The following is a 25,949-nucleotide window of genomic DNA, read 5'->3' on the forward strand; positions in this document are numbered from 1 at the left end:
TAAAATGATTATGCAGAATAGACGAAAAATATACAATGGCGTATTCCGCCATTTAGAAATTTACCTACCAATAAACAAGAATGAATTGCCAAGCCACTCAGGAGTGCATTCAACAACAGTGACATGCTTGCTTATTGCTTGGCGAATTTATAAACAGACAAACTCTTCTTACAAACCAAGAAGAATCACCAATGAAGCAATTCGTTACTTAACAAAAAGGACACAAATGCCTAGAAAGTCAGTCATACACATTGTTCAATGATTTAAGCGACCTTGACCTTCTTTCCTTCTCCGTTCCATGAGTTCTCAACGTAACTTGTCCATTTGTGTAGTCCACAGAAACATATCTGGTGCTGGAAAATTTTCTAAACTGGCGTTTGAATTCTTGTGTTTCGTTACATGTTACCATAACCTTGATTCTCGTTCTGATTTTACGACTGAATAGGCAATAAATAATTGGATTTATACCACTGTTTGCTAGTCCCAACCACTGTGAAACAGGTACTAAATAATCGTAAAGTATTGTCACAGTATGCATGTCCGATAAAGATGGCGGCGAAAACACTATCTTGAGATTGATTGCATATAACGGTAACCATGACAACCCAAATAATATGACGACAACTAGAAGCATTTTAATTGCTTTAACTTTAGATTTGTGAATGATCCCGTTAGATTTGAATATTCCCGGAGCATTCCTGTTCCAAACCCGGAACCCAATGAGTGCGTAGCAGACGACAATGAGAAGAAGAGGGATGGTATAACAGAATAAGAAGATTCCCGCCAAAAAGAATTTCCCGGAAACTTGGCTAGGCCAAACCAAATGACAGATGTAAATGGCCTGTATCGATGAGTTATACTTGTCATGCTGGTAAAACACTGCCCATGGAATCATAATGCATAGAGCAAACGCCCATACACAACCCATCACCACGCGAGCGACTCTCCCAGTAAGTTTGTAGTTCAGTGTGTAGCAGATAGCCAGGTATCTGAAATGACAAAAGAATAATGTACGAGTAAAACTTGGTATCAATCTAATATTGAGATGATTATTAATGAAATGGAATCGATTCATTATGATACAGGTGAAGCGCCTTGATTAGCATTATCTTGTATCATGTAAAGATGGAGGTCACAGTAGAATGCTGTATGATCCAATTTTGCAACAAACGTTGTAATAGTTGCGATACTGAGCATTGAGTAAAGAATGATAGAACTGCGTATCCCTTTCAACTTTCCGTGTAGCCTGGCTGTGATATGAAATTATCCATGCTTATCTTTTGGTCTAAACTACCCGTGTTTACTTACTTATCAATGCAAATGTTTATCTACAAGTGCAAAAAAATGGCCTCATTAACCTACATGGTAAAGGTGTCCATATTCACCTACGATGTAAAAGTCAAGTATATCTACTGGTGTAAAAGAACTCCCATGTTAATGACAAAATTTATCACCATTATGCTGTAAAATTATGTTTACCACCGGATGGCAATAATGCTAAATCAGTGTGTATTTTCAAACATTAGTCAACTCGTTCCTAGACACCTTCTACAATGATATACAGTGTGCCTACATTTACATTATGAGGTCATCAACAGCTGACCTGGTAGAAAATATATTTGTGCTTTTATTCCTTCTGTTTACAAACAACAAGAAGTTATCAAAACTACACATTCCGGAATAGTAGGCGTCGTCTGTCTCATTGTAGAAATACATCACATAAACCTAAGCCAATCCAAGTTACGACATTTCCTTAAATGAGAAAGGACTGAATGATATGAAAACATGTAGAATGCCTTTGAACACTACTTCGAATTTTATTTTAAAAAATCGAACGTTTTCAATCCATGCAATGAGATCTTGATGGCGACTTTAACACTATCCCACGGTCGTCATTTAACTTACAGGCAATACCGATCCCTTAAATTAATTTTACACACGGATGTGTTGGCGCTGTCCTGTCTTTCAATTGCATGAAAATTAACCATGTTGCTTCAGACAGGTAAGTTATCCCCATCAGGAGTAGGATGAGCGTGATGATTTCAAGTTCTCTATTGTGAGGTTCTAATTACTAGATTAGTAATTAGCCTGTAACCACAACTTATGGTGTCTTCATGTCGTATTTGATTCGACTTCCACGGGCTTACCCCCAATATTACGAACTCTTAATGCATTTCGGCAACTTGTGAAATAATCGACGAAGACTACGAAGATCTCATGGGACAATATTCAATTTTCCTGTGCAACATGATCGACGTTCCCTTGTAATACCTCGTGTAAGAACATGACATTCAATAAATGTTCATGGTGGGTAAGTCTCGTCCTTCCCGGGCACCTGATCACACTATCCTTAAACATTTGATTAATTTTGTTGAAATGTCAGTATTCGTATATTATGTCTTGTATTTTTTTATCTTGTGTTGTATATATGTCATTTATCAGCATCTAACAAGGAAATCGTGATATTCGAAACAAAATTTAGACTATCAAATAATCAGAGACTTGAAAACGCTTTTGACTGGGGAAGCAGGAATGTCACTGTCTAGAAATAAAAATTTCACGGACATATTTGATTCACAAGATTGAAACCAAGTTCTTTGGCGTTATGATCAATAGTTATATGGATTGTTACACTGACGTCATGATAAATTTTAATGATAACAGAATTATCTGTAACATTTGTACACACATAGAAACTGCAAGTGCCCTTTTGACAAACCTTTCGATGGTAATTAAAATATAAACTACACAGCTATTAACTGACAGTGTGATGTCAATTCCATTTAAGATAATCAACTGATGTTATCGTGTTCCTTGTCTGATATAGCGAGTCATGAATCATACATGTATAACACAATGGGTTACTTCACGACATGCACGCAACATTCCTGATCCCATTGATAAACGACGATATCATAATTACGTATTTACCTGTCGAGTGCAATGGCGGCAAGAGTGTTGACGGACGCACAGACAGACACACCCTGCAGGTAAGGAGTCACTTTACACATCATCGAACCATACGGCCAACCTGTAGCATAAAGAAGAAATTTTGTCAACGACTTCAATACATATAATAGTCTCTAGCTGACCTCGGCTATCAGTACCTTCCATCATCCTGCCGACATCCTGTTTACATGTGTTTGCTTAAATATGTACATATTGTTTATTTCATTTTCACTCAACATTTACCGTTCAGATGTCACTTACACAAGAGGATTGAACTGGAACCAGAAAAATAAAGACAGCTGACTGATTTATGAAATATTCACTGGTGTTGGTACTTTACAATGTCGGCTAATGGCGCCATCCAAAAATGTCATTTTCAAAGAACAGTTTATGTTTAATGTTTTATGTGCTAGATGTAGCTTTGTCATGTCACCGCTTCTTTTGTACAGCAATGCACATCATATTGAAATGTGTTTTGACATCTATATGATACAAATTATAATGATTTATCATGAAGACAACTGATTCAGTCACGATAGGTAACAATGTCAAAAGGTACACCTATGACACAGAGTTCTTATGTGAAGTGCAAAAACAGTCAGACTTGTTTATAAAGGTCACTCAAGGAGAACAAGGAAAAACAAAAACGCGATCTTTAAAGGCAGCTATAATAAAAGATATCTATAACATAAAAGTACAACAATAGTATGAAAATACAGCTAGAATATAAAAGTACAGCTAGAATATAAATGTACCGCTATAATATAAAAGTACAGCTATAATATAAATGTACCGCTAGAATATAAAAGTACAGCTAGAATATAAATGTACCGCTATAATATAAAAGTACAGCTATAATATAAATGTACCGATATAATATAAAAGTACAGCTATAATATAAATGTACCGATATAATATAAAAGTACAGCTATAATATAAATGTACCGCTATAATATAAAAGTACAGCTATAATATAAATGTACCGATATAATATAAAAGTACAGCTATAATATAAATGTACCGATATAATATAAAAGTACAGCTATAATATAAATGTACCGATATAATATAAATGTACCGCTAGAATATAAATGTACCGCTATAATATAAAAGTACTGCTATAATATAAATGTACAGCTATGATATAAGGAGTAGTTATAATATTAAAGATCAGCTGTAACATAAAAGTACTGCTACGATATACAGTTATGATATAAAAGTACAACTAGATTATAAAAGTACAACAATACTGTTCTTTTGTAAGAGGCTTATGTAGCAATGCTTCAGTATTAAACTACAGTGTCTATTGTCATTATTGCATTATACTGTTACGAGATTGGTTCAAAGTTTTGCAAATGTTGTACAAATGAATGGTACCTTTTAATAACTTAGTATCGGATAAAGTAAAACCAAGCAATTAAATCGCACCATACACCTGTTTCGTCCTTCTAGGAATCGTCTGTGATGCTAAGGGCCTACATTTTGAAGCCAAGGAGGCTACAAAGGAAAATCCAAAGTCTGAAATGTTAACCTAAACGGGACGGTAATGTAGATTTCAGTGTAAATTTAAATGGAATTTCAATGATATGTTGAATTTGCCCTTTTCTTGATTGCTTCAGACATGTGTGTTTGATATGTATGTAAACACATGATTTTGACGCCTTCTTTTAGGCTAGATGGACAGGGTCACTTTCTCGGAATGAAATTATTATTAAATCAATCTGTCACATAGCCTTAAGCTGCCAGCTAGTGGACAAGCACGCTTCACGTCACATCGCCTAATATGCCTACAGATGAGTTGATATCGTTCCTTTTCTGGTAATAAGCCTGCTGCCTCGGTCTATCAGTTCTTCTACACAGGAAGACAAAATGACGCAAGCAATATACTGAAGATGTTGTATATCAGTATGCCTTATGGTTTCCTCTATGTGTCTGGTGGTATTTTCAATATATCTGGTGATGGCGTTAGTTTGCTTTGCACATAAGTGAGTATGCTTGGTAGTTTCGTCTGTATGTATGATGGTTTCGTCACTATCTAGAAGTTGCGTTGGTTTGCCTAGTGGTTTCATCAGTATGCCTGGTGGTTTCGCCTGGTGGTTTCGTCAGTATGTCGGCTGGTTATGTTAGTATGCCTGGTGGTTATCTTAGTATGCCTAATGGTTTCATCACATTGCCTGGTGATTTTGTCGTTATGATAGGTGGTTTGTCAGTATGCCTAGTGGTTTCATCAGTATGGCTGGTGGTTTTGTCTGTATGCCTGGTGGTTTTGTCGGTATGCTTGGTGGTTTTGTCGGTATGTCGGCTGGTTTCTTCTGTATGCCCATTTGTTTCGTCTGTATATCTGGTTGTTTCGTTCATATTTGACCCACTTTTTATCAGTCTTGACTTTGAATTACGACAAATTATGCCATTAAGTTCACCCGAACGTTTGAAGAGAATGGAGAAGTTAGGGAATATCTATTATGTTGATAAAAATGCCATTGAATCGGTCAATCTAAAATGCCTGAATGGATTGATATCGAATCTATGATTATATTGGTGTTTAACAGTCTAGGCGGAGATTGTAGTGGATATAAATGGTTATTGACGAGTTGTGAAAATGATTGGGTTTTCTAATTTATGACTGTGGAGTAAATAGAACCGACATGCTTTAATTGAAACATTAATGAATGAAAATGAAATAAGACATCGTCGTAAAACCCAAAGAGGAACACGGTCATTCATCAATTTGTTAACACTACGAAGTACTCCTACTTGTGACATTGCATACATACTAAATTACGATTCCATGGTTTCAACAAGTTATTGCTGGTAACAGCTGTACACAACTGTCGAACAAGCAAAAAGGAATTAATGACACATAAGTGATTTTACAAACATAATTCATGACTACGAATATACTATTTTCTCCGAACATCGGTCTCTCTTATCGTGGTAAGTGTCAGCATCTGTATACGACCAACGTCTGATTGCTAGGACTTACGCCAGCTTAGATCGATAATGTCAACAGTTTTTGTGACAAAAATTGACTCTTTGTAACCCCTTAAATCAATTTAAGGTAACTCTATTTTGATGCAACACCGATATCATTTTCATTAGCGTGGACATATAGTGAGTAAATGTATCATTGTATGGTATTTGTATATGAACGGGGTTGCTTTACTAGTGGATAACTCGCGTTAGTGTTTGCTGCAACAATATCGTTTATCATAAGTGTGGTATACAGTGAGTAAATGTATCATGGCGTTGTACAGAGAATGAATGACATGCGCTTTTCATCACTTAGGGACTTAATCACTGTGTTGATCGCCAACAGGGATGGGTATAAGATATGCCGAGGATCTCAACATGTAGTGAAATTTATAATCATCGTCATATGTTCCATTGCTTGATTCCATGACAAGTCTAATCAAGCATCCAGTTTGACATATATCTTTGGAACGTTATACACCCAAACCCCATCAACGAGATTCTTAACGACAAAACAGCGTTGTTTTCACAGCTTTCGTTTCGTTACGCCGCCATTTTGAGAATAAATGTAGTCAGCTTCACGAGATGGTCGAGTTCAATCTTAAATTAGTTGGCAAATTTTCATATGCCCTGGAGTAGGGCTCGCTATCATTTAAATAGATCGAAGTTGAACGATATTTCAGACGAAATATGCATGTAACTTTGTTTATCTGTTGACAAGGCTCTGGTAACAACAGTAAAAATGTTAACACGCACGCAGCTTCTACTTCTTAATGGATTTGGCAAACTAGAAATTGATGGAGACACAACTCGAGGAAAGTATGATCGAGATTTGTGCTGGCGAGAGTAAAATTATTTAAGAACGTAATTGAAAGAAGTTTAATTTTATTTCTCTGTCAGGCTGGAGGAATTCACATATTAGCGTTAAATTGAATCCTCGTGGTTTAATGACGAACACTTTGTTTCTAAGAATATACTCCTGATTTTGTTGGAGGTTTAAAGATAACATTGCGATGAGATGGATTTGTGTATTGATCGTTGTTTGATACGGTATAAGTAAATTGACCACTAGGCAAACGACAAAGCTGTCCATTCCAGCCGATCATAATAAGCCCTTCAGCACAGAAGCAAAAAAAGAGAATCCAAGGCAATTAATTCATTCTTCTATCTGGCCGAAAATGTTCTTGGGAAAGTGGAAGTTACTATAGCATTCACCGCTATGATACTAAGGCGCCTGAGGACGAGCTACACAAATAGGTACAAAGATGACTTCACATTCAGGCTGTAATACGTCATACGAACTGGGATTCTTATTGTAGAGTGTCGGTTAAGAAGAACTTTATTAATGTGTTAACGTGTTATGTTACACAAATACCAGGATACCAATGACTACATAGTATGTCTGTTTACATTCAAAATTCATCCGTCAGTAGCACGCAGGAATTCAGGAGGACACGCAATACAATTTGTCTCAAAAATGAATGATCTTGAAATAAGCTGTACATAAGGACACAGCTTTTAGTCAACATCACAAAAAATAAATGTTTTTTGACTTGAGCTTCGCTTACATCTGAAATAATGTGACAGTTCTGATGACATAGGCTAAATTTCTCATTGATCAACTATCAGATACGATCTTATATGCTGCATCTTCTTCATCCATAGGAGAAAAACCCGTAAAGTTTTGATAAAAAACAAAGTTTAGGCTTAAATGTATACGTCATCAGGCAGTTACCACCAGAATCAATCTTGTACAAAATTTGGTCAAGTTTGCTGGTTTTAGCAACAAAATAAAACCTTTTAATGTATGCAGCAATTAAAGACAGGAATATAATATCAGTATGTCAACAAAATCTTGATTCAAAATCATAACCGAGAAAACGATGACAAAATGTGAACAAAGTTTTTATAGTTAGGCTTTAATGGATATTAACGTTTTAAAGTTTACGTCTCGTTTCATTAATACGAGCACACAACATCGCGTCTTCTCACACAAATGTATCCACACACACTACTACATTCTCAAACACAAAAAAATGATGTTAAATTAATGCCTGATACCACAAATGATAACGATAAGTATATTGACGACAGAGGATTTTTAATAAATACAAGTCCTCAACCTTTCGGATTCCTGGAAACTGCAACACGGAAAAATACATTATTGGCCGGGAACAGCAATACATTACTTTTTAAATATGATTACTACCGACTAATGTATTATCTCAGCTGATACACTTGGAATATAGGTAATATCTACCCATGAAAGTTGATAATGGATGATACCACTTGCTGTGACCCGGGATTGATGTAAAAAGCCGCCAGAGGCCGTACGATACAGGTTCACTTATCTTCTTCAATTAAGTGTTGTTTATGATATTAGTGACAGTGTTGAACCTGTAGATAATCAATCCTCTGTCCTTGTTTACTACCAAGGTTAGTGTTCTTACTTATCTTAGATCCTTATTTTCAATAATAAATATACATATATATAAATAATATCATGACAACCATGAAAAAAACCTGGTATCTGTAAATTGTAAATATTTGTTACAACATTATCTTACAAAGTTTATTGAGAATTCCAGAAATACTTGTGAATTTTTGTTTGTTTTTTCTTCTAGAAAAAAAGATATCACTACCGACATTTTCCTCTTTGTAATGGTATTTTGAATGCAGAGGAATACATTATTGAAATATAGTGATCTTCACCAGATCGTGATGTTATGAACTTGTTGAAGACCTAGCGGTCATATCGCCACGAGACTTCGCTCGGAGTGTTCTTTCTTATGTTATATATCTGCTTGTTGTTCTAACGTTTACACTCAGAAGTAATTGCTTAATTTATCTACCAAATTCATCGAATATTTAACTGGCATGGCACATATGTAGCCAAATGCTGCTGTTTGTTTGTTAGAGCGAAAGGTGATGTTGTGAAGGGCTTTGTGATTTATTATCAATAAACCATTAAAAAGCCGGTTATAAAAAAAGATAACATGCTACAAAATTTAACCCAATTAAAGTGACAACTACAACGTCTAGATTAATTTTAGGGAAAGTCATAATAGTTCTGATTGTTGAAATATCAAGTTATTTTATGTTTAGTTACTCTTTAACTAATATATATAATATGAACACTATGTTATTCCTCTCGTATTGCATCTCCGGCTTTTATTGTTGAAATGTGAGTAGGGAAAGACAAAATATTTCACAAGTCAATAAACAGTATACTTACCTTAAACTGCAACACATCATGGAAGTTATATGTACATAACTTAATTAATATGACGAAATTAAACAATGTGCACTATAATTGATCCTGATTTATTCCCATAACCATTGGATGGCATGACGAACCTTAATGAAATCTCAACATCAAATACTGAACCATTCTGTCACTTTAATCACAGTCCTATCATTTAAGTCAAGGTAAACGTTAGGATCAGCCGATCGATCATGTCCTATGGTTACATCAACGGCACAAGTACAGTCAACGGGCAATGATTTAAAGGAATATCACAGTAAAAAAAAAATTGTTTTTGATTGTACATGTTTATTATACTCCCAGTTACGTTTCCATGCTATCCTGGTATTCTCTATTGATTTCCAATGTCCAGCTTGACCACTTCTTTAGTTGGGGAACCCCCCTCTTAAATTTGGCGCTGATAACGTCACGCCATAGTTTGAAAACGAGGCAATTCATTTTGTAAGCACAAACATGATGGCGGGCAGAACTGACACAAACAGTTGTGATACTGTCAGTAAAGTCCGGTTTCCCAACAATGGAATTTTGTAATGGCTTGAGCAAATGTTATTTGATAACTTTAAATAAATTCATAATATGCATCATCAACCGGTTCAGGTGGGAGGTCATTTTTGTTTTTACAGGCGACGGTGTTTTGAACGCATGCATTATCATATATGACGCAAAAAATACATACCCAGACTGATGATAAACAGATAAGGATTTTTTATAATAGTTAACTAACGTCTGTATATGTATATTTCAGTGACAACCAACAGTCATTGTTCATAAGGTGATACACTTTATATATATATAAACGATTAAAAACCAGTAAAAATCAGAAATCGTTTGACCATGACGTCGCCTAAAAGTCGTATTCATTTCTGTAATTCCAGAAATTAAAAAAAGGTCAGGCCGAGGCAATTTACTTTTAAACTTGAGTTAGATGCTTTATTTTTAATCTGAGGCAGGCGTTGATGTAAACGTTACTTACATAAAAGACTTTATAAGTCTAAAGACTATTGATAAAAGGTTAACATTAACATGTAAAATGAGTTTGTTGGTGTAAATGGTTAACAGCATACTTGATAATTTGATTCTTGTATCTGAAATTAAAACAAATTAATTTTGAATTAGATTTGATTATCGTCGTCATTGTTTAACCATGCGCTACTCATCTTTCACCGTAAATCATGATGTAAGGATCTCAATGTCAGGAATATGACGCAAATCTTTTAGAGAAGTCTGTGTCGTCGGATATGCATACACGTGCTGCTAGCTTGGTTTATATATAGATATTTAAGAGAAGTCTATGTAGTCGGATATGCATACACGTGCTGCTAGTTTCTATATAGATATTTTAGAGAAGTCTATGCCGTCGGATATGCATACACGTGCTGCTAGCTTAGTTTCTATATAGATATTTTAGAGAAGTCTATGCTGTCGGATATGCATACACGTGCTGCTAGCTTAGTTTCTATATAGATATTTTAGAGAAGTCTATGCTGTCGGATATGCATACACGTGCTGCTAGCTTAGTTTCTATATAGATATTTTAGAGAAGTCTATGCTGTCGGATATGCATACACGTGCTGCTAGCTTAGTTTCTATATAGATATTTTAGAGAAGTCTATGCTGTCGGATATGCATACACGTGCTGCTAGCTTAGTTTCTATATAGATATTTTAGAGAAGTCTATGCCGTCGGATATGCATACACGTGCCGCTAGCTTAGTTTCTATATAGATATTTTAGAGACGTCTGTGTAGTCGGATATGCATACACGTGCTGCTAGCTAGGTATATAGATATTTTAGAGAAGTCTATGCCGTCGGATATGCATACACGTGCTGCTAGCTTAGTTTCTATATAGATATTTTAGAGAAGTCTGTGCCGTCGGATATGCATACACGTGCTGCTAGCTTGGTTTCTATATAGATATTTTAGAGACGTCTGTGCCGTCGGATATGCATACACGTGCTGCTAGTTTCTATATAGATATTTTAGAGAAGTCTATGCCGTCGGATATGCATACACGTGCTGCTAGTTTCTATATAGATATTTTAGAGAAGTCTATGCCGTCGGATATGCATACACGTGCTGCTAGTTTCTATATAGATATTTTAGAGAAGTCTATGCCGTCGGATATGCATACACGTGCTGCTAGTTTCTATATAGATATTTTAGAGAAGTCTATGCCGTCGGATATGCATACACGTGCTGCTAGTTTCTATATAGATATTTTAGAGAAGTCTGTGCCGTCGGATATGCATACACGTGCTGCTAGTTTCTATATAGATATTTTAGAGAAGTCTATGCCGTCGGATATGCATACACGTGCTGCTAGTTTCTATATAGATATTTTAGAGAAGTCTATGCCGTCGGATATGCATACACGTGCTGCTAGTTTCTATATAGATATTTTAGAGAAGTCTATGCCGTCGGATATGCATACACGTGCTGCTAGCTTAGTTTCTATATAGATATTTTAGAGAAGTCTATGCCGTCGGATATGCATACACGTGCTGCTAGTTTCTATATAGATATTTTAGAGAAGTCTATGCCGTCGGATATGCATACACGTGCTGCTAGTTTCTATATAGATATTTTAGAGAAGTCTATGCCGTCGGATATGCATACACGTGCTGCTAGTTTCTATATAGATATTTTAGAGAAGTCTATGCCGTCGGATATGCATACACGTGCTGCTAGTTTCTATATAAATATTTTAGAGAAGTCTATGCCGTCGGATATGCATACACGTGCTGCTAGCTTAGTTTCTATATAGATATTTTAGAGAAGTCTATGCCGTCGGATATGCATACACGTGCTGCTAGTTTCTATATAGATATTTTAGAGAAGTCTATGCCGTCGGATATGCATACACGTGCTGCTAGCTTAGTTTCTATATAGATATTTTAGAGAAGTCTATGCCGTCGGATATGCATACACGTGCTGCTAGTTTCTATATAGATATTTTAGAGAAGTCTATGCCGTCGGATATGCATACACGTGCTGCTAGTTTCTATATAGATATTTTAGAGAAGTCTGTGCCGTCGGATATGCATACACGTGCTGCTAGCTAGGTATATAGATATTTTAGAGACGTCTGTGTAGTCGGATATGCATACACGTGCTGCTAGTTTCTATATAGATATTTTAGAGAAGTCTGTGCCGTCGGATATGCATACACGTGCTGCTAGCATAGTTTCTATATAGATATTTTAGAGACGTCTGTGCCGTCGGATATGCATACACGTGCTGCTAGCTTAGTTTCTATATAGATATTTTAGAGAAGTCTGTGCCGTCGGATATGCATACACGTGCTGCTAGCTTGGTTTCTATATAGATATTTTAGAGAAGTCTGTGCCGTCGGATATGCATACACGTGCTGCTAGCTTGGTTTCTTTATAGATATTTTAGAGACGTCTGTGCCGTCGGATATGCATACACGTGCTGCTAGCTTGGTTTCTATATAGATATTTTAGAGACGTCTGTGCCGTCGGATATGCATACACGTGCTGCTAGCTTGGTTTCTATATAGATATTTTAGAGACGTCTATGCCGTCGGATATGCATACACGTGCTGCTAGCATAGTTTCTATATAGATATTTTAGAGACGTCTGTGCCGTCGGATATGCATACACGTGCTGCTAGCTTAGTTTCTATATAGATATTTTAGAGAAGTCTATGCCGTCGGATATGCATACACGTGCTGCTAGCTTGGTTTCTATATAGATATTTTAGAGACGTCTGTGCCGTCGGATATGCATACACGTGCTGCTAGCTTAGTTTCTATATAGATATTTTAGAGACGTCTGTGCCGTCGGATATGCATACACGTGCTGCTAGCTTAGTTTCTATATAGATATTTTAGAGAAGTCTGTGCCGTCGGATATGCATACACGTGCTGCTAGCTTAGTTTCTATATAGATATTTTAGAGACGTCTGTGCCGTCGGATATGCATACACGTGCTGCTAGCTTAGTTTCTATATAGATATTTTAGAGACGTCTGTGCCGTCGGATATGCATACACGTGCTGCTAGCTTGGTTTCTATATAGATATTTTAGAGAAGTCTGCGACGTCGGATATGCATACACGTGCTGCTAGCTTGGTTTCTATATAGATATTTTAGAGACGTCTGTGTAATCGGATATGCATACACGTGCTGCTAGCTAGGTATATAGATATTTTAGAGACGTCTGTGTAGTCGGATATGCATACACGTGCTGCTAGCTTAGTTTCTATATAGATATTTTAGAGACGTCTGTGTAGTCGGATATGCATACACGTGCTGCTAGCTTGGTTTCTATAAAGATATTTTAGAGACGTCTGTGTAGTCGGATATGCATACACGTGCTGCTAGCTTAGTTTCTATATAGATATTTTAGAGACGTCTGTGTAGTCGGATATGCATACACGTGCTGCTAGCTAGGTATATAGATATTTTAGAGACGTCTGTGTAGTCGGATATGCATACACGTGCTGCTAGCTTAGTTTCTATATAGATATTTTAGAGACGTCTGTGCCGTCGGATATGCATACACGTGCTGCTAGCTTAGTTTCTATATAGATATTTTACGTGAAATTTGCTCTTATCTTATAACGATAATATCCAAAAATAGCATGAACATGTATCTACTAAATGGCTCTCGCAATCAGTCAAACCAAAGTCAGTTATGCACAATATATACAACAAAGACAATAATTGTATTCATTCATAGAATAACATCAATGGCATTGATTATATTCAATACAAATTGTGTTTCATCCTAATGACCATTTCCTATGATACAACCCGATTAAAAATAATTGATTCTCTTTCCTTTCGAAAAAAATCATCAATTTACACAACACTCATAACACGCTACCTTGAAAGGTGATCGCTTCTGATCTTATTTGATAAAGATATATCAAAGGTGCGAATGCGGTTGTAAACTCTTTAACTTAGTATGAAGCTATAGTACCAAGATGTCGTTGTGGTTCATACGATGTAACACAACTTCTGACATGCAAAACTTTGTGACTGTGACATGTAAATTCTAGGGGAAGCTGTTTCCACTGAAAACAGACAAGATACTGCTTTTCTGGAGGTGACCTCACTCTGTCAGTCTTAACACTGTTATAGATTTTACGATAATGGAGCACGGAAACACTGGTTCTACATTTTATTAGACAGCATTCAGTTACTTGCACATTTAATCAATCTTACTAAAACTAGCTGTGAGAAGATTGCATTATCTGTTGGCGATTACTTGAATCCTCACGAGTGAATTTCCTATTTTGAGACCCAACAACGAAAAACCATGACTGATGTGCTTATCTCATTTCCACATTAAAGAGTATTAATTGGCATTTTGGTAACAAGACTTTTCCGTCGATGACCTTGAATATACACAAAGAACACACAAAATTAATTTTATTGCATTTTGAAATTGAAAAATAAATGTTAAAGCCAAGTTCTTTATCAGAGGATTTTGTACATATAAGCTCAAATTTGTTCATTGAAGGCTTAAAGCAATGAGCATTATTGATCAATGGAAAGCTCATGTAGAAGGTATATCAAAGCGTCCTATGACTGGGCTGTTTGCCGATAACATTAACAAGTTACGAGTGTTTTATTAGTATCCCAGTAAATATGACCGTGATTCGTTGTTTAATGTCATTTTCATGTCAGGAAACAACATTTACGAACACGCTTTAATTACATGTTACTCGGTCCGCTAACCTCTAGAATGCATATCTTCACCGGATTTTAAGTCACTGACTGTTTTTACAAAACAAAACCTGAAAACGAATCTCGTCAGTCATTCTAAGGTCATCAGTTTCAAGCTTTCTGTCAACTCCCATTTGAGATCCAGGGAATGAATCTTGGAAGCGTTTCTTCGATACCTACTTATCCCAATAAGTAAATGATGAAAAAACAAGAAAATATCATCATGTCAACATAATCATTTATATACGATGAACTTGGTCATTAAATTGCGTGTTATTTAAAGACAAAACGTCATTAATATATCTGGAAGTGAAATTAAACGACTTTGCAAGGTCTTGTCTTACACTTGTATGAAGACAAAAAGAAGTCGGCCAACGGAGGCGCGCAGTCAGTTACCATACATATGCCAATGGTCTTTAGAAGATCTTACCACCAAACTCGATGAAGATGTTGTTAACCAGAAACTCTTTTTTGTCATATATATTTTTATTCAATTATATACACACACATAAATGTTACACAGTGTAATACAATGATAAAGTACATCCACATCCAAAGATGAAGATTATTAGAAGGTGAGATACAAGTTAAATTAGAAATAATAAAGTGATACCACCTAGGATGTTTCAATGAATTTTATACGTTAACAATAGTGTGGAAATTACATTTCATATTCTAATTAAACATTTCATTAATAAAGTTGCACTTCCTTTTGATTTTCTCCCTTTTATTAAGACAGTAATAGTACAACCTAATGTCCTCTATTTTTTTTTATAGTTGTATAAATATAACTTTCCTGTTGAAAGGACGGAATAGTCTCCCTTTGTTTACAATAATGGATGAAAAATTTCAAGAGAAGAAATAAAAAGTTGATCTCGTAATCAAATCTAGCAGTACCCAAAAAGATTGAGAACTAAAAGGTAGTTCTATACCATGTTTTGTTTGCAAAAGATTTAAGAATGACGACCAAATGGCCTTAATATAACAACAATCCCAAAATAAATGTAACATTGCTTCTCTTTCATTTTCACAAAATGTACATCTTTCTGATTCAACTATTTTAGCTTGCATTAATTTAACATTAGTATATAAAATATTGTGCAATATCTTAAACTGAAAATTCTGAAGTTTAGTATAATCAGTGATCAATCTTGGGGATAAATAATAAGTTTGCCATACTTCATCAGTAATATTGACGTGCAAAACATCATTCCACTTCTTTTGAGTAGTTGGTTTTGTTTTACTATTACAAAGCAATAACTTATCAAAACGTTTTGTTATTCTGTTATTTCTATTAATGAATGCAATGATTTTGCAAGTAATAGTTGGAATAGGTACATCATTTTGCTCTCTTATAATCCTTTTCCATCCTCTTGATATGGCATTTATCATGCCATAACACTCAACAAAAGACGTATCAATATAATATTTTTCTTTAAACATTTCAAAAGTCATAAAACGGTTATTTATTACAATGTCATTAATAAAAAAATCATTTTAAACATTTTAAACTATTTGTTGAGGGGTTGTGGGAGGTGAATTTTCGACCAAAGATGACCATATACACAGTTCTTCTTTCCAAAATGTGTTGAAAAAAATGGAAACTCTAGTCAGCCCTTCTTTTGTCATTCTAAAAATTTGTTCCCGCCAAATAATTCTATCTTATCCAAAACGAAATTTTTCCAAGGAGAGCAATGAATGGGATTTAAGGTTTTTTTTTAATCCAGGAGAGTTTCAGTGCATGACAAAAATATTTCACATGAGGAACACGTAATCCACCTTCATTATAGTCACCATACATAACATTTGATTTTAATTTTATCTTTCCTTTCCATATAAATCTTAAAAATGTCGACTGTATATCATTAAAGATATGTTCTGGTGGATCTGGAAGAACAGTTAACATCTGTATTAAGATTGGTAAGGCTAAAGATTTTATAACAGTAACTCTCCCTATGTATGAAAGATTACTAAAAGACCAATTACCAAGTAGTATTTTTTATAGACTACTTTTTCTATGAAATTATCCTCATTTATATTTTCTGTTTTGAAAGTAATTTGAATTTCCCCTGGTGATTTCATAGTAAATTTCTATGTGGAAGAATTTCCATCCAACAACCCCTCCTTGACCCAGTCCATAAGACTTGTTTTTCCATATTTATTTTAAGACTGGAAACTACCGAAAATTTTTCCAAAGTACCTAAAACTGTTTCTAATACATTAGGATTATCTGAGAGTAAATGATGTATCATTAGCAAATTGGTTTAGCAAGTACTCAGAGTTATTTATATCTATACCAATTATGTTAGATTTATATTTAATTGCTGCACTTAACAATTCCACACATAGAATAAAAATATAAGGACTAATGGGATCTCCTTGTCTAACACCACTCTGCATTTCAAAAAACGGTGAACAGTGTCCATTAATTGCCACACAACATGTATTGTTATTACAAAACGTTTTAATCCACTTAATAATCGATGGACCAAAATTATGAAATTGCAATGTTTCATTTGCAATGAGTACATGATAGTTGCTCCTCGGCGTAAGATTGATTTACAGAACGAACAAGAAAAGAATGAATATCAACCCAGAAAAAATTGTAGAATTCGAAAGTGAATCCGTCAATTCCCGGTGACTTACAATTAGACATACTTTTTAAACAATTTAAACATTCCTGATACTGAATGTCCCCTTCTAAACTAAATGTTATCATCCAAGAGTTATATCATTATTAGATTTTGTATACAGTTTTTGATAAAAGTTCTTTTGTTCCTCTAATATATCTACTATACTAGTTAATTCGTTACCGTTGTCATTTATTAATTTGGGAATAAGTTTCTCTTGGTAGTGACGTTTCTGTAGATTACAAAAACTACTTAGTATTTTCTCACCCTCTATTTTCCATCTAAATTTTGTTCGTAAAATCATACCATTGGTTTTTTTATCGCTTATATTTTTAAATTCGTTTTCTAGTTCATTAATTCTCTCATTTTGCCTATTTTCTGTAGTTTTTCTAATTCTGTTTCTAGCTCATTAATTCTGTCAGTTTGCCTATTTTCTGTAGTTTTTCTAATTCTGTCTCTAGCTCATTTTCTAATTTACCCTGTTCACGTTTTTTGAAAGTGGAATAGGCAATAGTTTATCCCCAAATCATCAATTCTAATGTTCCCCATAATAATTTGTCATCAATAGTAAAAGTCTTCGGTGAATCATTAATATTGGTTTATTACATCCGAAATACATTCTTTTACAATTTCTACATAGGCAGGATCATTTGAAAGGCTATTATTAAACTTCCATGTCCCCTTTCCACGAGTTTGCTTAATTAAATCTAAAGATAATATAAATACTGGAATGGTCTGATTTATATCTTAAACCAATATCACATTTATCAACATAAGATAAAAGATCAACCAGAAACTCGATCATTATCTTTCTATTTGGACTTTTTTTATCACAAAATACGCCTAATACAGTTCACAACCAAGTATTTGTACCGACGTGTACCTTTCTTTGAAAAGTTTTCATTACAAGAGATCGAATGCGTTCTTTCATTTTAGAACGGCATATGGTGGTGTTCAGAGAGTAAAAATCAAATGGTCTTAGGGAAGACATGTTTTTAGGGTGTTGGAGGTTGGCCAAAAGTCCTTTGGATTTCACATTTTTAATTCCACTACTTAAGTTAACAGTATCACAATGACACCCAGATATGACGAGTCCCTTTAGTATCTCCAGAGTGTCTGTCGATTCCAATTGGCAAGTCCTGTGAATGGATCACGTTAGAGTTTCTAAGGTTATTGCCTGTTCCCGTTAACATGACAATATTTACAAATTTTAACTTATTGCGGACTTGAGTGCGGTAAGGATATTACATACCCCGTAAATACTAGCCATATCACACTGCTAGATTAGAATAAGACCGAGATAATTTCCTTAACGCTTTTATATACTTAAGTTCAATATATAGAAACATAACATATTTTACAATGATCTCAACAATTCCAATGAGTCTATTGTAATTTGTTTCCATAATTGTTTAGACATTAGGAAAATCACTAAGGTAGGTAAACACCAGAATGTTGTTTGTTTGTTTTGTTTTTTCTTTTAATGTTTTTTTTCTTTGGTTTTGTTTTGTTTTTTGCTTTTTTATCTTAATATGCCATACAGTTCCAGTAGTATTGAAGTAGAGATTTAAAGATTTAAAGAAGCCAGGCTGTACTGTCACGTATTTACTACATAATGTTTAAGATATAAACAAAAATAGACATAGTTCTCTGATAGGCAATAACACTTGTGTTTCACGCGGCCTTACAAATCATTCAAGAGACACCTACAGTAGCTCTATACATGTAGGTAAATGTGGTTACTTACGTCATTGAATACCATTACCTACACCAGGTGCCACGTACTGAAAACAAGGTCAAGGCACTTTATATTTTTTCGTTTGAAAAAGTAGCTCATGAATCAAGATCACACGAGTCAGAAAACGCAATAAAAACGTTTTTATAACGAAAGAGATATTAAGAAACGCAGAGTTTTTAGCTCACTTTATGACTTCTTATGAAGGAAAAAAGAAAAGAAAAAAGAAAAACCTGTTTGCTCGATAGTTTTCTTTTGTGAGCATGCAACAAAGGGTTGTAAATAAGTCAAACATTCTCATATCATCGGTCATGAGACAGGCATACGTTTTGCTTGACATGCTTTTAAAGCATGTGAGGTTGATGCAAACGCCCCTGATTCTGTTACAGAGTTCCTCAAACTTTAGTGTAATAGATAGGGAATACAATCGATCTTCATGGCATCAATTATTGGATATTTTGTTTTCATCATGTCTGCAGATAACAAGTTGTCGTGTTGCCATTTCCCGTATGAATAGCATCATGGACGCTACTGGTTTAATTTCCGGTTTGGTGTCATCAGTAAAGGTAACCTTGCCACCCATTAGTGTTCGATCTTTGTTTTGCCGGGGGTAGCATGTGTTACACCGTTGGGTTCAATTTGTTGACTAGCTGTTGCTTTGTTTCGAAAGAGCAAGTCAATATCACCATTCCGAACATAGCGTGTATCTTCATGACCATCACTGGGCCAGGGTCTGATGAACAGGGCGTACAAGGAAATAGACTAGCTTCGTAACCGACAGATCCTAGGCAGAAACATCTGGTTAATATCATGTTACAAATTTATTACTGAGAGCTATTAACCTAAACAGCAAAATAACAACCGAATTAAACAAGTACATGAAATATCCGTTTTTGTTGTAATCTGATCAACTCTTTCTTATTTTATCGTTTCTGTTAGCTAAGGGTCTAGATATTAAGGCAGACTGTTATCAAGATGACTGATGGGGGAGCCTAATACTTGTAGGTCGTACAATTCCAACGTTAGAGTCTATGTTTCCGTTTAAGACTGATAATCACTCAATACTTAGCACGATAGTAACAAGTTTTGTATTGTTGATGGAGGCAGCTTCGTAATAAACACTGCAAGACACATCGATTATATAAATGTATCATGCCAGTGAAACCATCAGAAAAAAATATATCTTGATTGTTTCAGGGAACTCAGGGAAGACATTAAAGAGGTCACATTTCTTCTTATCCCATACCTCTTTATACATTCCCTCTTATCCTATACCTCTTTATACATTTCCTCTTATCCTATACCTCTTTATACATTTCCTCTTATCCTATACCTCTTTATACATTTCCTGTTATCCTATACCTCTTTATACATTTCCTGTTATCCTATACCTCTTTATACATTTCCTGTTATCCTATACCTCTTTATACATTTCCTGTTATCCTATACCTCTTTATACATTTCCTGTTATCCTATACCTCTTTATACATTTCCTGTTATCCTATACTTCTTTATACATTTCCTGTTATCCTATACCTCTTTATACATTTCCTGTTATCCTATACCTCTTTATACATTTCCTGTTATCCTATACCTCTTTATACATTTCCTGTTATCCTATACCTCTTTATACATTTCCTGTTATCCTATACCTCTTTATACATTTCCTGTTATCCTATACCTCTTTATACATTTCCTGTTATCCTATACCTCTTTATACATTTCCTGTTATCCTATACCTCTTTATACATTTCCTGTTATCCTATACCTCTTTATACATTTCCTGTTATCCTATACCTCTTTATACATTTCCTGTTATCCTATACCTCTTTATACATTTCCTGTTATCCCATACCTCTTTATACATTTCCTGTTATCCCATACCTCTTTATACATTTCCTGTTATCCCATACCTCTTTATACATTTCCTGTTATCCTATACCTCTTTATACATTTCCTGTTATCCTATACCTCTTTATACATTTCCTGTTATCCTATACCTCTTTATACATTTCCTGTTATCCTATACCTCTTTATACATTTCCTGTTATCCTATACCTCTTTATACTATTTTTCATATCCTATACCTCCTTATACATTTCCTGACGTCCATTATCTCATCATACATTTCTTCATATCCTAAAACAATTCTCTCATTATCCGGGCCGAATCCAGGTTCATGACACTATTCTAGACTAAAATATTTTAAATCGGGACAATTTTACAGATAGGTAAGGTCTTAAATGAGTTTTCATTTTATGAAGTTTATATTTTGGCGTTGGTGTAAAATATCCGAAAACTGCTATCCAAGAACATTATTTACGTCAGGTCAGTGTTCAATGTACAATATAAACAGGTCAGTGTGTAATATCCCAGCCTGTTATTTACATCGACTTAATGTACAACCTCACAATCTATTATTTACACCAGGTCAGTGTGTTATATCCCAGTCTGTTATTTACATCGACTTAGTGTACAATATCGCAATTTATTATTTACACCAGGTCAATGTGTTATATCCCAGCCTGATATTTACATCGACTTAGTGTACAATATCGCAATTTATTATTTACACTAGGTCAGTGTGTAATATCCCAGTCTGTTATTTACATCGACTTAGTGTACAATATCGCAATTCATTATTTGCATCAAGCTGCTTTATAAAATCCCGGATTGTGTTGTTTTCTATCAGGTTGCTGTGTAATATCCTAAATTGTAGAACTAAGTTTTTGCACCAGGCTGCTGTGCAACATAGCAGATTGCATGATTAAATTCAGGTTACTGTGTTATATGCTTAAATGCATTTGGTGCCGTGTTTTATATGTCTTTATTTTGAACGGTTTCAATTCTTTGTAGTATAATGTTTTTGTTCCTCTCGTGTATGATACGGTTAGAGAGGGGCAGATTGGAAATCTATTTATCAATACACTCTATCAATGAGGTTTTATTACTAAATCAGTTTAGTGCATGTCTAATATTATCTCCCATTATTTCTGGAATCTGGACTTTCGATTTTTTCCCGACATGAAGGTTACTCAATAATTACTTCAGTGAACACCAATAATAATATATGCTTCTCCTACTTCTATTGTCGATAGTATCAGCAATTTCAATTTCAACAGTTAAGAAAATACTGTATGTCAAAAAGAATTAAACGTGTATGTTTCCAACTGCTGACTATAAGATTAACAATATTGAGTTACATTATGTGAGAGCAATACAGAACGTCGGGTTAGCTTTATAGTAAACACTAAGTTCTCAATTGAAGGTGTTCGTAATACGACATAAGGCCAAAATTGTGTGGAATGCCCTATGCTGGACGGTTTCCCTATTATCATGCAGGCTTTCATTTTGTGAACAAAGTTTTATTTGACCTAAACTACTACAACGGATATTGTCGACAAAGTGGAAGACGCTTTCAAAATGTTTTCGTTCATATTTAGTCATTTTAGATGATATTATCATGTTTCCTTGTCGGTAAGTTTTGTTTTCTTTTTTGACAATATAAGTACAATATATCGCCTGGCGAATACTTATCACGAAAATATACAAAACGTGCCTCTACATATATAGGTTGTTGTTTACCAAAATAGTCGGCCTGTTATGTATATTTTGGTAATACATGGATAGACGTTAAGTAGCCTACAAGGTTTCGTACTCTTACTACTAAGTCAGTCATACATCTATAATTGACGGGGTATTTATTATAGTAATTAGTTTCATGGGACGATAAATTGAGTTACTGTTCAGATCAATGTGATTTCTTTCCGTTAACCCATAATAAAAACAACGAAAGGACCTGGCGTACTAACAAGCATTAAGCATGTCCTACGTCATACCGTACTAGTAATATTGTATTTCCCATTGAGATATATTGACGATCATAAAAAATCCCTATAACCTTCATCAACGTGCATCACTGTGTTATGAGTTTATTTGCCAGCTCTCGATATTATTATTGAACAGTGATGCATATATCGGCTATACTAAAATGGCACGTTCCCAAATTGAAAGAAGGAAAAAACAACCGCACCACCAGGTATATCAACTAGCATGAGACACGTCCAGTTTTACATTGCACAAGGCAAAAGGATAGTTCCTTGAGATAATTGTGACTACCGTTAATTTTCTCTATAATCGTCGGGGGGAGGGGTTCCAAATAATCATGTATGCTTATTATCATAAATCGACCACGTAGTGGACAGTTATCCATTTTGTTTCATAGTATTAATTGTTCAGTATTTCTTATTTTTTCCTCTGTTGATTGATTGAGATAAATTTGGAATTACCCTTATCTGCAGTTCTATTGAGAATAACCACTCGTTACAAAGGCAGTACCTAATAGTTGGTTTCATTGATTAATTGATTTATTGATTAATTTATTCATGTATTTATTGAGTTATTCAGAGAGCATTAACTAATTGTTGACAGAGCTTTAAACACTTTACAAGGTTTTGAGCGTCGCCAATTGACGGACAACAGGATAATACAGGCTTTCAAAAAACAATATCGATGGAAATTATAGGGAAGTGTTTACGGTCGTCAGTGATCTCATTGAGCAATATGAAGCTGTTAGTTTGACTGTTGATTCCGTCATTGTATAACTTATTATCATCTAAGAACGAGAAATCGCTTACTTTGATTTACCAAAATTTACATGGCGGGTGTCGTCGATGAAACAGAAAACGCTTATACTTCCAGAATTCCTGGTCTGATTCTCCTTGTACGTTTACGGGAGTCTCGGTGTAAACCTTTCTTTTGTTCATATTTTGCCTTAGGTCTGTAGTATTGTAGGTTGATTGATGATTATGTAGACGTTTATTTTCGTGCTGTATCTATATAATGTATGAGTGTTAAGGCTTATTCGTCTATGATTGTAGAAGCCTTAGCGTTGGCGTCCTGAACATAACTTGATCATATGATTCAAATATTGAACATTTATTGATATACTTTTGGCATGACTTTAAATCATTTCGTTAATATATTTATGGCCTTATTATCACTGACGAGTCCGAGGAGGACGAAACAGCTGTATGATGCAGCATCACTGACAAGTCCGAGGAGGACGAAACAGCTGTATGATGCAGCATCACTGACAAGTCCGAGGAGGACGAAACAGCTGTATGATGCAGCATCACTGACGAGTCCGAAGAGGACGAAACAGCCGTATGATGCAGCATCACTGACAAGTCCGAGGAGGACGAAACAGCTGTATGATGCAGCATCACTGACAAGTCCGAGGAGGACGAAACAGCTGTATGATGCAGCATCACTGACAAGTCCGAGGAGGACGAAACAGCTGTATGATGCAGCATCACTGACGAGTCCGAGGAGGACGAAACAGCCGTATGATGCAGTATATTTTTGGCTCTACTGGCTCTAACCTAAATCCTATTCACTTGTGCGTCTTTTGTACAATTTTTTATCACTTTTGATTTTTCTCAATCTCCTCCTAGGTTTAAAAAACTGAAGCCCTTATCATCACTGACGTGTCCTAGAATGACAAAACAGTAGTTTATAGTTTATTTTATTATTTGTTGTTTGGTTCTGCTGTATGTAACCTCAATTTGTATTGAAATTTACTGCTAACTTGTATGTTAATGCAATGCCATGTTTCCTAGCCGCGATTGACATTTTAAAGAGATAAGTGAATAAATATGAATTTATACGAAATGATATGCCATATATCCTGATACATATCAAAGTAAAATGATACCGCCAACCGTAATTCGAGGAGAAAGTGGAATATTTACACCCCGAACCCTGCAATAGTACAACAATAATAATCCAGGCATTGCAGATGGGTAAGTATTTTCTACTTCATCGACGCCATGCAATTTTCTGAATGTAGGAGCCGCGTTAATAACAAAGAAACCAAGATGATATCAAATAGTCCATTCTAACTTAGTTGTGTGCAAGGAAAGAGAAAATTCTTCCTTTTCTCTGGCGTTTTCAGGTCGCAGTTGATTTGATATTTTTCGGCTTGTTTACGATATCCATGCAAGACATCGATACTGGCATATAAAATCACAATACAGGGTTTCGAGATATACACGTTGATGAAGATTACAAGGATTATTTATGATTGTCACAACCTCATTTGGTAAATACTTTATTTTCGTGCGCGCTATTAAATCGGACACTTGTGTGGTGCTCGTTAGCATACCGGGTAGTTTGGGTGTTTTTAACCTTGTTCATATATGGGAATGTTGGTTTTACTGAATTTACCAATTTTTACATGACGGATGTTCCGGAATACATGCATTAATCTCCTTATACTTATTCAGGGGTCTTCTTATGGATCCTCTTTTGTTTTGTTAACATTTCGCTCTAAGTTGACCAGTTTAGTGCTTGGTTTGAGTTTACAATCGATGTTGACAATAATGTTTTCAATGATGTAAATCTCTCAAAACACAGCAGTAATTTAAGGCTATCAGTCAGCTCTAGAGGCCTTCCAAGGTAATCTCGATATTCGAAACTATCCTTAGAATATCGATTCAACTCCAACATGTGAACACTAGAAACCAAAGTGGCATTCTCTGGAAATGAAAGAAAAACTCAATAGAGAAACTGAAATATCACACTTATCATCCAGCTTTGTGAAAAACTGACTCAAGGTTATCTAAAATGCGGTGAAGGTTAAGTGCGATAGTCGGTTGACACTATCGTATGTTGTTCGTTCTGATATTGTTAAATGTCATTGT

General features: G+C 35.1%; 1 protein-coding gene across 1 annotated transcript in view; it reads right to left on the reverse strand.

Annotated features, from left to right (window-relative positions):
• Positions 1 to 238: 238 nt before the first annotated feature.
• Positions 239 to 25,949, reverse strand: part of LOC132551944 (neuropeptide FF receptor 2-like) — a 48,757-nt gene continuing 23,046 nt past the window's right edge. The window contains exons 2-3 of the mRNA XM_060216088.1: positions 2,932 to 3,031; positions 239 to 989 (exon numbers count right to left, since the gene is read on the reverse strand). Of these exons, the coding sequence (XP_060072071.1) occupies positions 239 to 989; positions 2,932 to 3,031 (851 nt within the window). The remainder of the gene's footprint in view (positions 990 to 2,931; positions 3,032 to 25,949) is intronic.

This window comes from Ylistrum balloti, unplaced genomic scaffold (genome assembly GCF_031769215.1).
Source record: "Ylistrum balloti isolate Yb309-2 unplaced genomic scaffold, AGI_CSIRO_Ybal_v1 Utg370226, whole genome shotgun sequence".
NCBI classification, from domain to species: domain Eukaryota; kingdom Metazoa; phylum Mollusca; class Bivalvia; order Pectinida; family Pectinidae; genus Ylistrum; species Ylistrum balloti.